Genomic DNA, 16660 nt, shown 5'->3' with positions numbered 1-16660 from the left:
CTGCTTTTTCTTTAAATTTAAGACAGAGCCGCACACTGTGCCAGGTGTGAGTGCTTTACAGGATTTTGATGGTTCTCCTCATAAACGCCACATCTCATCCATCCCTATTGTCTTTAACACTCCCCTTTGTTTAAATGATTAAGCTTTAAAGTTTCTATTAAGAGTCCAGTCTTCATATTTCTATTGTATATGTTTCTCTCCATAGTGCATGACCACAGAGAAGAATCAGTATTTCAAATTCAATTTATTTGTTTTTCCCACTACAGCCTCAAGAGGGTAGCCCAGATCTATAAGAAAAAAATCTCCTTGCCTTTAAGAAAAAAAATCCTGTTATTAGTTAAAAGTAAAGTTAGAGAGGGGCATTTATGATTTAAATAAATACTTGAAAATAACGTCAAACAGTAGCTATGAGGAAGTATCGCTGTGTTGTTGTTGTTGTTCCTTTTTTTTCATTGACTGTATTGGAAACAGTCAGCAACAATGACTGACACCCCTCTCATGTGGAATCAGCTGAAATCTGACATCTGACAGCTGTTCCCCAGGAACTGACAAGTCCTGTGAAGCTGTAAGGCCATGTGTTCAAACAGAGGAAAGCACATGCTCTGCAGATTGAAAATCATCTCTCCTAAGAGGCTTTTGCCAGTTTGGGATTACAGCCCTGCACAACTAAACAGCACAAAAAGGCCGACTGGGTGAAAAGGAGGGTCGTGCTCTTTGACCTCTGATTAGAAATCCAGTGACAAATGTTACATCCAGATTGGGATTTAGTCATTTAATGGTAATGTTTGGTGATTTTATTGTATTAATTTTAACCTGTAACACTTTACTATATAGCTGTAATAAGTCAGTTTGTATATAGTCCTAAACAGTGTAGCCTTGTTTTTCTAAGAGGATTTCAGATCAAGTAAAGATGTGTCTACTATAAGGTTTTTTATTTATTTTTGCTTTGATATAGGATGGATCTCTTACTATAGACTGAATAACTATTCTGTGAGATGTCTGGTGTTTGCTGATCTTCAAATCTCATACCCACTCATTTTATAGGACTCATCAGTGCAGCTGTTCACAGCACAAAGTCTTTGTGCAGACTGCCCTCTGCTGGAGCACTTCCAGTCAGGACAAAGAGACACACTTTTCTCTTTTAGCCATAAAATGCCTTGACTTTACAGATTTTTTTCCCCCATTGCCACAACATTTTTACAGCATATATGTAAATTATATATTTTATGAACATTTATCCTATTAACCAACTGATAAAAGTGTTAACTGGGCAGTAAGAAGTCATCAAATTAAAACACCTGGGGGCAGTCATTTTAATGTCTTCCTTTCCTTGTCTGCTTGCTGAAAATCTGATAATGCGGCACAATGTGTTTCCTGTATCTAGCGCCAAATAACAATCTGTATGTATCCCACCCACACTGTGCATCATTATTTTGTTTTTTTTATATACATGTAGTACAGTCTGGTCAGCTGAGAGCCGTTCTGGGTTGCTGCGTTGTTGGATAATAAAGTGCAGCCACAGGACTCATTTCTCCACTTGCAAATATAATTGCTTTCTGAAATGGAGTGGAAGGGGAGAAGCTTTTTTTAACATGCTCATAAAATTTAACAGCTCCTCTTTGAGTGTTAATTACTCGGAACAGGTTTGATTCCACGTGTGCTATTTTGAGCTTTTCCTCTGAACTCTTAGACTAGATTTATAATATTACCTGTGGGCTTTTTCAGGTGGATGTCATGAACAGTATGAAGGCACTTCATTACCACAGAGAACAGAAACACGAGTAGAAACTGATATCGCAGAAGCCTCGGAAATAACTCTAATTGGGAAGCTTCTTTTTGATGACATGTAGTCTTTAGAGTTTTTAAATCAAGTCGTATTTTTAGTCTCATTTTGAATTCCCAACTGCTCGAGCAGATGTTTGATTCAAACTACTCCTCAGTGGGTCTCAGTAAGAGAAGCCCAGGTGTAAATAATAAAATATAATGAAAGATTCAGTTTCAGAGTGCTGGTATTGTGCATGCTGGCCTGCTGTCACACTGTCCTGACTTATTGGAACACCATTATTTTTAGTAACAGCTGTGCTTTTACACTCAAAATATCTACTGCCATTACACTCAGCTCATTTCTTACATATTTCCTCTTGATTATATTGCCTCACCGGCTTCCAGTAAGTTAGATACCGTATGCTTCATGTACTTTGGTGCCTCTATTATCTCCATTCCTCTGTCACTATTTACATAAATCAGTGGTATGTGATATGTGTTACAGACTGACTGAGATATGCATGGATATGACTGTCGGAGTCAGGAGGACAGCTGTGTCTATCTCCCATATGTGCTCCTTCACAGTCTGCCAGCGACTATACACAGACCCAGATATCTCTCTCCCTCTTTTTTCCATCATCCATCTGCAGTAACATTTCATCCATGCATGTCCAAACACATCAATCACATGGACTTCTTACCGCAGGACATAGTCTGTCCACCATGGATGTGATTTCTTTCTATATATGTATATGTTTCACATAGCTCATGCTTCAGAGTTTGTGCTGTAAAATATACAGTGGATTATTATTATTATTTATGATGCTCGGTGACATTCAAACGTCTGTAAAAACTGATTTTTACAGTGCGAAGAATGCTCGACCAGACACAGTATCTCTGCACACAGACACACACACACACACACACACACACACACACACACACATACACAGTTGCCCTGTTACGTAATCATCGCCTGCGAAATGAGCCAGCAGGTGGAGGAGGAATCATGCGCAGTAGGCGCCTCGTCAGCAGCATCAGGACCAGAAAGATCACCAGGAGCCTGCGATGCGAGAAGATGGTGCATGTAAACACCCCGAGGGAGATGACTGCGTCGTTTTGTCGGACTACAGTCGTAACTTACATGTGTGTGCCTGATGTTTGAAGTCTTTTAGTGCTATAGACTTCTTCTTTTTTTCTTTTTTTTGATCCAGAAGCAGCGCAAATGGACGCGGCAGAGATGCGACGGCAATAACAACACTTGATGAAATTGGTTTCAGTCTCATGACGACGTTTTAAGCCTCTGCTGCGCTGCGACACACAACAACAACAAGCATAAAAACAGAAAAAAAAGGATTTTCTCCAATGTCATCCCATAGGACGGGCTTTCTTGTGTGATGGTCGCCGGTTTCTAGTGGGATGCACATCAGTGTTTGGCCGTGCTCGGTCTCCGTCGTAATGGCAGCTCTGTATCAGGGCACGGACGCCTCCTCTCCGGATAAATTTCTGGCCTTGAAAGATGTGAGAGAGGTGAAAGAGGAAACTACCCTGGATGAGAAGCTCTTCTTGCTGGCATGCGAGAAAGGTTTGTTCATTCATTGTTTTCATGCTCAATCAAATATCCAGTCTGAGATCATACAAACAGCTCATGTTAATGTTGAAATCAAGTGATGTTGCTGAAGCATTATGTCTGATGTCATTTGGCTGATGCACTGGAGCTAAAATACACCATGACTATAGCAGCTTGCATGATCACTGCAGCGAGCAACTGTACCACATTTCTTTTCAGCAAATACCTAAGGACTGCCTACATTTTGGTTACTGTGGAAATTTGCCTAAAGGGTACAAAGATATATTTAGTTGAATGTCTGCTTTTTTTCTAAAAAAGTTTATCTCCCTGCTTATGCAGAGTTTTCCCCTAACAAGGAAAGTTATATTTCTAATATAACTGAAGGGAATCTGCACGAGGTGCAGACGGTGCAAGCGTAAAATAGCAAAGAGGCATCTCGCCACATGGGAGGGGAGTGTTTCATTGATAAGTTGAGAACATTGCACAGGCCGAGGTTGAGGTTTGAGTTGTGCAGGCCAGCAACTGTGACCATATAAAGTGTCTCTAAACATGGCTCGGCAGCAAAACCTATCCTTTGAGGGAGATGTTATGATTATACATGACTGGAATTAAGAGTACTGCTGGAGCTCAGCCTACTCTTTAAAAGTGTGTGTGCCTCATGTCCAAAGCTCTGTCTGTCTGTTTGGGGCCATCCATAATACTTCACTGCTTTTAAAGATCTGACTTCCCTAAAGTGAATGCTTTGTCTTCGACGTGCTTCTCAGGTGACTATTACATGGTGAAGAAACTCCTGGAGGAGAACCGACACGGCGAGCTCAACATCAACTGCGTAGACGTGCTGGGCCGTGATGCTGTCACCATCACCATCGAGAACGAGAATTTAGACATCCTGCAGCTTCTTCTAGAACATGGCTGCCAGGTAGGAAACACCCGCACGCTTAAGAAAAAAAAAGACATAAGATGAGTGTTGCTGCGTGTTTTGTTCTAGCATGTAATGTGCTATGTGAGAGCTTCAAAAGTGTTGTTTCTGTGTAGGCAACAGATGCCTTGCTGGTGGCTATAGACTCTGAGGTGGTGGGAGCTGTGGACATCCTCCTCAACCACAGGCCAAGGCGATCTTCCAAGCCCTCCATTGCTGTTAGTCTCCTCTCATTACCCCTTATGAATCCTCGAATTGAAATAATAATTTATGCATGGTATTATTGATTTTATAACCCTATGATCATATTTTTTTTTAGAAACTGATGCAGAGGATTCAAAACCCGGAGTATTCCACAACCATGGATGTTGCTCCAGTCATACTGGCAGCCCACAGGAACAACTACGAGATCCTGACTATGCTGCTGAAACAGGACATCTCCCTTCCCCGGCCCCATGCCGTAGGCTGCGAGTGCACGCTGTGCAACGCTAAAAACAAGAAGGACAGCTTAAGACACTCCAGGTACAGCACTGGGCCACTTCAGCACTCAAAAACACAGAAAATGTAACGGTATAAACATTGTTCGCTGTCCCCACATGGCTGCATTAATCTCCGATTGATCTAAACCAGAAGAGTAGTTTTGCACTGAATTACTGCAACGCGGAGTGGTCCACATCACTTTTGTCTTCCAGATGATGCCTGTGTTATTTTACGTGATGATTGTTTTGGCCTCGTTCTGGTATGCGGGAGCTTAAAAACAGCTATGAATCAGTTGGTGTGTCAAGTGAAGTGTTCAGGAAAGATGAACCATTGCGGTGCCTTGTTTTGATGATAGCATCAGCTTCAAAATGTCATCCTAAGCATCTGGAAAGTGATGATATATCATATGCATCATTGACAGTAACATGACATGCTTACAGTACTAATGGTTTCTGGTATTGCCTAACTGTACTTCTCTAGCTATAGGGAGATCATATATGGTTTGCCAGTTTTGTAAATTGTGATAATTTTTCATTGAAGTGGTGGTTTTACACTGAAATATAAATTCACTAGAAACTCTTATATAAAATGAAGCCGCAAAACCAGCAGTATCTCCTCTGGGTAATAGCGATTCTTGGCTCCTCATACCATCTTAGACTTGCAGATGAGATTGTCCTGATCTCTTCTGCTGGGCATGTTAAGTCTCTCTGCAGGCCAGTGTAGCTTCCCACACAGTGAGCTAAATGAATCAGTCTGCAGTTTGGCTGGCAAACAACATAAGAGGTCAAAACAGGTACAAATGAAACAGCTACAGCAGGAGGGTGAATGTTTGCTTCTCGATTTCCTTTTCAGCTTTTTGTCCTGTTTCCTCCCTCACACTTTCACATTTCTTTCTGCCTCAGGTTCCGCCTGGACATCTACCGCTGCCTGGCCAGCCCCTCTCTGATCATGTTGACTGAAGAAGATCCCATACTCAGGGCCTTTGAGCTAAGTACAGACCTCAAGGAGCTCAGCCTGGTTGAGGTGGAGTTCAGGTACGATTGCCATCTACTGCTGCGCGTCCAATCCCTCATGCCCGGGCATGTTTATTGAATTTCTTAGCACATAAAGACAGAAACATGACATATACGCATAAACATATGTACATACATGCACACAGTGATATTGTAAATCCATTTATTTAATAGCATGCACTAAAAAGAATCATAAACTCTCATGTGGTCTGATTATGTCTAATTTCCTTACTGCAGGAATGACTATGAGGAGCTGGCGAAGCAGTGTAAGATGTTTGCCAAGGACCTGCTGGCTCAGGCTCGAAACTCTCGAGAGCTAGAAGTGATTCTCAATCACACATCCAGCGAGGATCACGTTGACAAGCGAGGCTTACTGGAGGAGCGCATGAACCTCAGTCGACTCAAGCTTGCCATCAAGTACAACCAAAAAGAGGTTAGATGGGCCAAGTCTGCAACTTCTGTCAGCGTCAATAACAAAGAAATGATTTGATATCTTACTGGATTATTTCATTCGTTCCACAGATTAGAGGAGGAAATAATAATACTATCTGTTTTTAATGACCTCTTATTTACTGTACTACAATATATATGAGAGTCATCTGCTCCAGCACACCATGTGCTTGTCTTTGTGAAATATGAGTTTGGCAGAATCAAGTGCTTCCTCCAGGCAACAGCAGTCAAAGACAAACTAAAGCTGGAAGTTTGAAGCTGTGGGGCAATTTACAGCTGGGATGGCTCAGTGTGCAAAGCCTGACTCATATATCACAGTAAAACTCACGGCACACTGCTGTTTCCTGCTGGAGAAATAGCAGCACTTAAGGCTGCATATCAGAGATAAACTCCCTTGTTTTACAGGGTTTGTGGGTGGATTTTTTTTCATATCAGAGAGAACACTGATACATTCATAGCAGGCTTAATTACCATGCATGCTGTCAGGCAGATATTGTTATGTTCATGTAGTTTGACTGGATCTTATAGACATGAGAGTGGCATCAAAGTTATAATCGAACCTAACTCTCAGAAAGTTAATGAACATATTTTCCAAAATGTTGAACCACTCCCTTAAGCTGATCAAACAACTGATTGACTTTAAAATGAACATATTTCTCTCCTGACGCCCCCTCTCACAGTTTGTGGCTCAGTCCAACTGTCAACAGTTCCTCAACACCGTCTGGTTTGGAGAGACGGCCAGCTACCGTCGCAAACACACCTGTCTGAAGATGGCCACAGTGCTGAGCGTGGCAATGCTTTGGCCGCTGCTCTCTGTCTGCTACCTTCTGGTGCCACGCTCACGTATGGGCCAGATCATTCACACGCCTTTCGTCAAGTTCATCATCCACAGCGCCTCCTACTTCACGTTCCTGCTTCTGCTCAACCTGTACTCTCTGGTTTACAATGAGGACAAGAAAAACACCATGGGTCCTGCGCTGGAGATGGTAGATTTCCTGCTCATCCTCTGGATCATAGGTCAGCTTTTTTTTTTTTTCATTCAACATCTCAACTAGGCTTTCATGTAATACCTAATGCTCTGTGTGTTATGTGTAAAGGGGTATTGTCTAGATTGCAATCATAATGTACATTTCAGAGCTTAGACACGTCATTTCTAAAATAGAATGATCACTCATCTCCTAATGGACACACTAAAACTAGAATAGAGGAAGAATACAATCATACAAACCAGAATTTAATAGAAAACATTGCATAGTGGAGTGAAAATGAGAGATTCCTGTTAAGGTCTGGCTAAAGTCCAGTATCCTGTATCCTTAATGCTATCAGGCATAACATGACAAACAGCTCTTTCTATGCTAAATGACAGAAAGCCTGGCTTGACTGGATTAAATCTGTCAGTTCTGCTTCTAATTGAGCTCTATAGAAAGGAACCGCAAGCTTCTTCTGTCTCCCCTGTGGCCTATCTGAGTGCTGGTATCAGTGGTCTCAGCCCGCATACATGCAAATATATATCTTGCACGAGGACAAACACATGTGCCAAGCTGTATCGGTTCAGATGAGGCTAGATAGTGACAGTTAGAAATTGACCCTGTCTCTCTCTGGGGATTGGGCCTCTCTACCTTCCTCTTCTGCCAAGAAACCATTAGCATGCTCATTCAATCGCTTTAATGGCCCTGTCTTCTCAGCAGAGATATTTGTCTCATGGTTGCAGCATCCTACCCCTCTCCACCAGACACAAAGCATCGCAACCGCACCTCATTGGTCCAGGGTTTCATCGCTGGGTTGATAAATCATCCCAATAACTGCACCTGACAGGTTATGAAAGGATGTAGAAGCAATTGACTTCCATTATTCAATGTTATGAAGATGGTTGCAGGGTAATTTGCAATTTATTCGGGTATATTGCAGGAGTGAGATCAGTGGTTGAGTCATTAGACAGAAATGTAATGGTTTTTTCTCCATGGGCCGGGATAGCCCACTAGAGGGGGAAAGATTCCCTAAGTACTGCAAAAGAGCAACGTCAAAGATCAATTTTATTAACTTCAGCAGTGTTTTTTGTTTTTTTTTAATTCAAGGCTGTCTCATTGCAAAACAGCTTTACTGCAGGATGTGATGCAGTGAAGCAGATTTCACACTCCAGGCTCTCTGCAAATATCAAGAGTGAGATTTCCAATGCAGATGTTATGCAGGATGTAAAAAGGGAGCTAGTTAAAGTTGCTCTATGTGGCAGCTTTAAAATCCTTTTGCTTCCCATTGTTCTCTCCTTCTTCAATGCTACCCCTCTTCTTCTCATCTTTCTCCTGCTCTCTCCATCCTGATTACCCTGAGCCAGATGCCTCACATTAATGGGGAAATCAGATGCTGAGACTGTGAGTGTGTCTGTACACTGGGCTACATGCATGTGTGTGTGTGTGAGTGAATGTTTCAGTGCACATATCCATCGGTGGAAGAAGTAGTTATGCAAAAGTAGCAATACCACAGTGAAGAAATACTCTTGAGTACAAGTATTAGCATCAAAGTAAAGTACTCTGTAATTTCCCAGCTTGGGATAAATAAAGTATAAAGTATATCTACTCATATGCAGAAGGGCTCATGTATTATTCATTTGTGTAAATCACTTTAATACCGAAGCAGACTAATCTGGGCTAATTTTAATTTTTAGATTTTTTATGTATATTGCTTTATAAACTGCTGCTGGGTAGCTTGTGAATTCCCCCCTGGGACTAATCAATAAAGCCTTATTGATATAATTTTTTATTTGTTGATTATGTTTTGTATTATTAATCTGAATCTGGAAACTAGTAATTAGTACTAGTTTAAACTGACTACCTAGTATAAACTAAACTAAGTTATAAATATAACTATAACTAAGTTATCAAATAAATGTAGTATAGTATATCGTAAAGTATATTTATCTCTGCGTTGTAATGGAAATTAGCAGAAATTTAAAATACTCAAGTGAAGTACCTGAAATCAGTACTTGAGTAAAAGTACTTTCCACCACTACATCTCTCGGTGTGTGTGTGTGTGTGTACACTTTGATTACTATTTGATTACTATTAGAAATAAAATGTACTCATTTCGTAGTTAAATCTGAGTCGGACAATATGAATGTTGTTTACTCAGTAACAGCAACAATTCATGTTCTGTTTTTTCTTTTTGTTGAAACAATGGAAACTAATAATCAATCAGGTTTAATTGAATTAAGAAATTCTGAATAAAAGCATTGGGGACATGTCACTGTGCCTTGACTAGCAGCTGGAGTCAAGCTTCATTTTATGATCCTTTCTGTACATTTAGAATTGATGACATTTAACTTGAAGCGACAGAGACACCCATATTTATTACCACACCCACACGCACACACACACACACACACACACACGTCCCTCAATCCCACAGATGACACATTTTTTCAGCACATTAATCTCTGATTTCTGTCTCATACATTCCTGTTCCCCCCTGGGCTCCCTCTGTGAAATGTCTTATAGCTGAATCTGGAAGTGATTTTAAAATGTTGGGAATGACAGCCTTTTTCCAGTGATGTGTGTGTAATATGTGTGTGTGTGTGTGTGTGTGTGTGTGTGTGTGTGTGTGTGGTGATGGTGAATTCCTGCTCTCCTGTAGGGATGGTGTGGTCGGATGTGAAGCGTCTGTGGTACGAAGGACTGGAAGACTTTCTGGATGAGTCTAGGAACCAGCTGAGCTTCGTCATGAATTCTCTTTACTTAGCCACCTTTGCCCTCAAGATAGTTGCTCATAGCAAGGTACGCACACATCACACACACTCCTTTTATTTATTCTTTGTTGGTTTCGAAAGGTTGAAAGACTGCTAATCACTGAATTCAGAAAGTTTATTTCATTATATGTCATCAACATCAGGAGTTCATAATTCAGTGCATTAACGTCCCAACGCACCCACACGAGTGTTTTTAGTTCAGTTCAACTCAGGGTGTAATTCTTACCACCCTAACAGGGACTAAAGGAGATGGAGGGACATGCCAATCAGGCACAGTCTGTACACACCCACTCAGTCTTGAGAAAGAGGTCTTAGCAGATCATCCATGTGGGTGGACTATGTAGGTGCAGACGAAGCTGCAGTAATTCTGATTTACATTACTGACAAGCATTCAGTTTAGGCTTACCTAATTTAATTAAAAAGCACCGTACATCGCAGAGGTAATTTGAGGGATTTGTGTTTTATTCATGTCGCATTTGAAGGTGACATTCTTGAACATACATACAGTGTAGTGTTCTTGCGTTAAATGGGTAGCTGGTTATCTTAGAATAAAGACTTGAAACAATGGGAACCAACTTAGCCTGGCTCTGCCCATTGCTCATTAATTAACACGCTAATAAATCATAGCTCCATTTTTAATCAGTATGAAAAACAGAAGATCAAAAACAACAAGTTGTGTCTCCAGTCTCTAGTCTTTACTAGACAGATAAGAGTAGTACTAATCTTCTCATCTACTCCTCTGTAGGAAAGTGAATAAATGTACATCCCAGAATTCTGAGCTGCTTCTTTAGCTGTTAAATAACTGATGTGTAACTCTTTTCTAATCTAGATATTAAAGATAGCTTTAGATTTCCGGAAGAGATGTAATGTTTCCAGGGAAGTCATTTAGAAGCACATTAAATCTCAAGGGAACTCTTCTCATAGAATGAACCACTGTTTGATAGTGTCACATCAGACCGTGTCAGTGTTGACTAGTGTGTGTATGAGTTCTTGAACGTGTTTGCTTCTTTTCCAGTTCAAGGATGTGGGCGACATAGAGAGGAAGAACTGGGATGCCTTCCATCCCATCTTGGTGGCAGAAGGCCTGTTTGCATTTGCCAACATTTTGAGTTACCTGCGACTCTTCTTCATGTACACCACCAGCTCCATACTGGGGCCACTACAGGTAGGAATACACATGTGACACATGCACTTTAAAGCTCCGTAGCTCAACACTGACATTTTCAGAGTGAGAAGTTTAATTTCTTGGGGAGCCAGACAAGATTTGAGGGTTGAAGTTTGAGATCATGTATCCTGCTATGGCTTTGTAAAACATCCTTATGTAATGATTATAAAACTGCTTCCCCTTCTATCATGCTCTCTAATCCTGCCACACACACACACACACACCACCCACTCTCTTCCTCTCTCAGTAAAGTGTGAACACTCAAGGACAAGCCCACACCAAACATCACACCAGCTGTGCTCAGCAGCATCATAACCATCATCATAAGCATTAAGTATGAGCACAGTGAACCGAGGCAGCAGATGAATGTGTTTTGTTGTAATGATGTGCTCATTATAAACCGAACTCGTCGTCATAAAGCCTTGCAGCTTAGCTGCCATACGCATCACCATGCCACTATCATAATTTCCATCATTTACATGACTGAGAGCCTTTCAGTTTGCCCAAGATTGATTTCTCAAGCTAACTTCAGTTTAGGCTAACTGACTCTATACACCCACAATATATTTTCATTGGATCCTGCATTGGTTTCTATCACAATCTGCACATACAATAAGTTTGATCCATTGCCATCTAAAAGAGAAATGTTGGCTGCAAGTAACAAAAGCCAGATAGTCCGTGGCTTTTGAAAACTTTTCAACTCAGTTTCTGAACTTTTTGGATTTATTTAAACTTATTTTGAGGTCGGTTAGCTGAGGAGACAGGTTTTAAAATCTTTTTAGTGCTACGTCGATTCAACTTGAACAGAATAAGAAGGTGAATTGTATTTTCTGAATCTCTTCACTTCTTTTTCCCAAAGGATTATGGAATTGATCTGCTTTATGCCTCTTACACAGCACAAAATGCATTTATTTTTGTCATCTAGTTGAACAAAAATAGGCATTTCCATGTTTTTGTTTGTCCCTTAAACTTTTCTGGCATGGAATATTTGTATACAATAGTGCAAATAGTGCACATTATACATTTTACACGTTATTTAATCTCTTTTTCATTCTTTCAGCTTCTTTAACACTTACATAACTACAAGAAATGCTCTTTGCCATTCATTATACATGACTGATCATGGAGGCTTTGTTTGTTCTGTTCTTTTCCCCGATGGGAGAGCAGTATTCGCCATCCACCTGTGTAAATGGTGGATACGTGTTTAAGAGTTGAAACTGTGTCAGTACAAGCCTAAAGCTTTGTACGTTTCATCTCTTCATGCTGAGCGATTTCAGATAGACAGTTAAAAAAATACAAAATATGCTCAAAAAATATGCTGTTATGTCATTGTTGGGTTTTTGTTTTTCCATTTTCTTTGACAAGCCAAAAATCTGGTTTGCATATTTTCTACTCGGGCTCTTCAACAATCTCAGTGCCATAGGTGTATCATAATGTTGTGTATCGTCCGGCCAGCTGGCAGGGAGAGAGACTGTAAAGCCAGCCAATGTTTGACTCACAGGGCAGAATTTCTCCTCCTCTGCGTGTGACTTTATTACATAAAGGTATGCAGTGAAGTCAGTCTATTTGTAGGGATGCCTTCCTGTCATTAAGTCGAATGCTGTTTGCGGTTGAGTTATAAAACACTAAAGGTGCCCTGTAGGCTGCTATTGAGTGCTTTTCGGCTCCAGTCTCCCCCATCTTTTACGCCTCCCTCTCCCGTCTTTCCTCTCTCCCCTCTTTGTTTTCACTCACCCCCTCCGTGACATCACTGTCTGGCCTGGCAGGATGGAAAAATGATTAGCTTTGGAAATAGATGCGGCTCGTGTGTTCATGGCTACGCTCGCACTCACATGGCAGACACACCTCTCTACTAATGCACACGAGCCCACACATTTCCACACTCTTGTGATATGTGAGCGTGCACTCAGACAAGCTGCTGCACACACTCAGACGGTGAGGCAGCAATGTGTGGGCTGTGGGTAATGCAACTTTCTTTGATTCAGTCCTTCCTGAAGAGGCCAGCTCACATTTCTGCCGGGAGGTGCCCCCTAGTGAGGTTGGAAAGAGTGACTGAACATGTGAGAGTGTGTCTGTGGGGGCATCTACTATCACCAGTAGTGCATACAATGAGCTCATTCATGGCCCAGACTTAACCTCACTAACAGTATGAGTCGCCTAAATAACTAATGATACACTAGGAGGCACATATAAGTGTGTTCGGGTGAAAAAGACAGAAGATGTAGCTTACCCCAGATCCACACTGAGAAATCAGAGTAGTTTTTGCAGTGTGTTCTGTGTAAAATACTTGAGATTTCTTAATATGCCTGCTGACATTGCTTGAACACAGTGTTGTTCTCTCACAATGCATTGGCCACAGCTGGAAAACATTTAAAAAACAAATTGGAAACAGTGTTGAGACAGTTCCCGAAACATCTTGGTAAACAAAACAGTTTGCCCATAAATTGTAAGTAAAGTCAGTTTATATATGTAAAACATTATATAAAAACTATTTAAAAGCATTTTCCTTAACAACCATTGGTGCACACTTTCATTTCCTGTTAGAATAAAATGCTAAAATACATAATTTATGCATACTGTATATACTGTATGGTTTATTTAACTATATATTAGAAATTGTGCATGTACGTGATGCATTTGATGTACCTTAAATGTGTTAGACCTGCCCTCCAGTCAAGGTTAAGAGCTCCTGTCGCATTCTTGCTCTGTTTGTACAGTAAGAAAGTTAGACTACCTGTCAGGCCGGGCAAGCAGCCAGGGAACACCCTCAGCTCCTAAATCAGACGTGTACAAAGTGGCAGAGGAATACACCGGGGGGATTTAGACATGACAAGAGAATGAATTGCCCTAATGGACTAGCCCTTCTCCTCAAACAAACTGCCGGGTTTCAGTGCAAACACCACAGTCGCCATTCACCTTGAGGTGTAGGGATAGTGGTCATCCCTTACACTGGACACTATGTGTGTGTTTGTGTTTTGCAAGGCCGCGTGTGTTCTGACCTTGTTTGAGCATCTCTACGTCCTAGTAAACAGTTAAGCCACTCAGGCCTATAAATAGTTGGTTTCCAATGGTCTGAGAAGACTTTCTCTGTCTTCGAGACTTCTTCCATGTTTGTCAGTCTTCCCTCAGGTATAGGGTGAGAGCACTACAGCTGCCAGAATATGTTGCTTTTTCCTCTTTCTCAAGGGAACGCTGCTAAACAAGAACATGGGGGGGAAAAACTAGCAACAAGTGGTGGAAAGTTTGCTTAGGACAAGTGTTGAAGGAGTACCAAAACATTACACTACAAGCAGAAAAATACAGCTATCTTGCTTAAGTTTTAAAGAGTTAGAAGAAAACATTGGTGTAATGAAACTTAAAATATAGCAAATTCTGCCAAAATATCTAGGCAATAATGTTCTACCTTTAGCACATTAACTAATAATAAATAGTGACATGTTTTCTCTCTGACCCCATCTTCCCCTTTGCAGTTACTGGCACAAGAAAGAAAGAAACTGTCTACTTGATTCGATTCGATCAAGCGGCACAGGATTAACACATATTTATTTCCCCCCCTAGATCTCCATGGGTCAGATGCTGCAGGAGTTTGGAAAGTTTTTGGGCCTCTTCCTGCTGGTGTTATTCTCCTTCACCATTGGACTCACCCAGCTTTATGGAAAGGACCAGAAAGACCCAGACAAGGATCCACCCAAGGACTGTGAGGGCATATTCTGCCAGCAACAGAGCAATGATGCATTCCACACGTATGGGCCAACCTAAGTCTGTCATTTTAGAGAGAGACGACGACAGTGATGAATGTTTGTTGAGAGATGTTAGAGATTACCTTCATAAAGTCATAGTCAAGTTTTTGTGTTTTGTGATTCAACTGCAAAATAAAAACGTTGTAATTTGTGAAATATATCTGACTAAAGGCTCACTCACCAGCTTCTTCTGTTTCACAGGTTTATGGGAACCTGCTATGCCCTATTCTGGTACATCTTCTCCCTGGCACATGTTGCACTCTTCGTCACCCGCATCAGCTACACAGAGGAGCTGCGCTCTTTTGTGGGTGCCATGATCATAGGCACCTACAACGTTGTGGTGGTTATTGTGCTGACCAAGCTGCTGGTGGCCATGCTCCATAAAAGCTTTAGACAAATTGCTGTAAGTATAAGCAACCTTTGGCAAAGAATGACTTAATTTCTTTGTGCTGTCAAGGCTAATTTGAGTTCAGCTTAGAACCACAAACTGCAGCTGTTCTTATTTACTGTTCAGATTACATTTTTTTAGATTCAAATTCACCCTGAAACATTATACAGATGTTAAATTGTTTTTTTTACTTTGGAACCCTGCTGCGCATTTCTCTTTGAACGACTGATTTTGATTATGTTAAGTTAAACAGTTCATTGTCCAGAAAGATCTGCACCCTCCAGGATTTCTACAAAAACAGCGGTTTTGCATTTTCGAGATTCCTCTGTTAAAGGAAAACAGTGTGTGAGAAAGTCCAATGTCACATTCCTGCATTCTCAATGTTGTTGTTGGCTTTTGGACTTCTGTAGAATCACGAGGATAAGGAGTGGAAGTTTGCTCGTGCCAAACTGTGGCTAAGCTACTTTGACGACAAGTGTACTATGCCTCCACCGTTCAATATCCTCCCCTCCCCAAAGACTGTCTGCTACCTGGTGACCAGCATGAGCAAGTGGATCTGTTCGCATACCTCGAAGGGCAGAGTGAAGCGACAGAACAGCCTCAAGGTAAGAGAAATATTTAACTGTCAGAACATTAAGTTATGCTAGATTATCTGGAAGGCCATCTGCGCTTTGTGCCATATCTTCTCATCAATTTTGAATTCCTTCATTGTCCTTTCTACCCAGGAGTGGAAGAACTTGAAGCAGAAGCGTGACGAGAACTACCAGAAGATCATGTGTTGTCTGGTTCACCGCTACTTGACCTCCACGCGGCAGAAGATGCAGAGCACGGACCAGGCGACGGTGGAAAATCTGAATGACCTGCGCCAAGACCTCTCCAAGTTTCGCAATGAGATGAGGGACCTGCTCGGCTTCCGGACCTCCAAATATGCCATGTTCTACCCAAGGAGCTAAAAAAAAAAAAAAGACCAAATATCTCTTCTACTTTCTCCTCTTCTTTTAACAAAACCTTTGCTTATCGTTTATCTGGGATGCCGTGTGATTTGAGCATGTGATAAACTCTGCTCCTTTGAGCCACAGAGGCAATTTTAAACCTGGAACTTAACTAGAAACATATATTCACCACCAAAGCCTCCAGACTCAGGCCCTCCATGTATTATTCAGCTATTCTACCTTTTTTTGTAAATAAAGAAAGCCATTGTTTTCGACAGAAAGGAAAGGTAAATAAAGATTTATGAAAAATGTGACCCTCTTGGGATTTAATGGCATAAAAAAAGAGCTGAATTAGAAATGCCGCTTTTGAAATTTGAAGATGATTTATCTCCTTGAATACTGATCTTTGGACAACCAGGTCTGAAAGCCAGAAAACTGTCAACTGTTCAGCCAGCTGCCCAGTGGCCCAGTCCAAATGAGAGTCACATTACACACCCCTG

The 16660-nt window shown here is 41.2% G+C and overlaps 1 protein-coding gene across 1 annotated transcript; it reads left to right on the top strand.

Moving 5' to 3' along the window:
- Positions 1–2620: 2620 nt before the first annotated feature.
- trpc1 (transient receptor potential cation channel, subfamily C, member 1) lies at positions 2621–16474 on the top strand. The gene is made up of 13 exons (XM_019274727.2): positions 2621–3349; positions 4099–4253; positions 4370–4471; positions 4573–4775; positions 5636–5767; positions 5984–6179; positions 6877–7213; positions 9824–9963; positions 10951–11100; positions 14659–14843; positions 15042–15243; positions 15639–15833; positions 15954–16474. Exons 1-13 carry the CDS (start codon positions 3184–3186, stop codon positions 16179–16181), a joined length of 2391 nt encoding a protein of 796 aa, XP_019130272.1. The 5' UTR covers positions 2621–3183; the 3' UTR covers positions 16182–16474.
- Positions 16475–16660: the final 186 nt, after the last annotated feature.

This window comes from Larimichthys crocea, chromosome XXIII (genome assembly GCF_000972845.2).
Source record: "Larimichthys crocea isolate SSNF chromosome XXIII, L_crocea_2.0, whole genome shotgun sequence".
NCBI classification, from domain to species: domain Eukaryota; kingdom Metazoa; phylum Chordata; class Actinopteri; family Sciaenidae; genus Larimichthys; species Larimichthys crocea.
Note: the sequence above shows the minus strand (reverse complement) of the source record. Positions and strands in the feature narration are given on the sequence as shown.

What these genes read in the sequence shown, in the direction of transcription:
- trpc1 (XM_019274727.2), top strand. Translation starts at nt 3,184, where the DNA reads ATGCACATCAGTGTTTGGCCGTGCTCGGTCTCCGTCGTAATGGCAGCT. An exon ending in TTCTAGAACATGGCTGCCAG is followed by an intron (nt 4,254 to 4,369) that starts GTAGGAAACACC and finishes GTTTCTGTGTAG; the next exon opens with GCAACAGATGCCTTGCTGGT. An exon ending in GCTCATCCTCTGGATCATAG is followed by an intron (nt 7,214 to 9,823) that starts GTCAGCTTTTTT and finishes GCTCTCCTGTAG; the next exon opens with GGATGGTGTGGTCGGATGTG.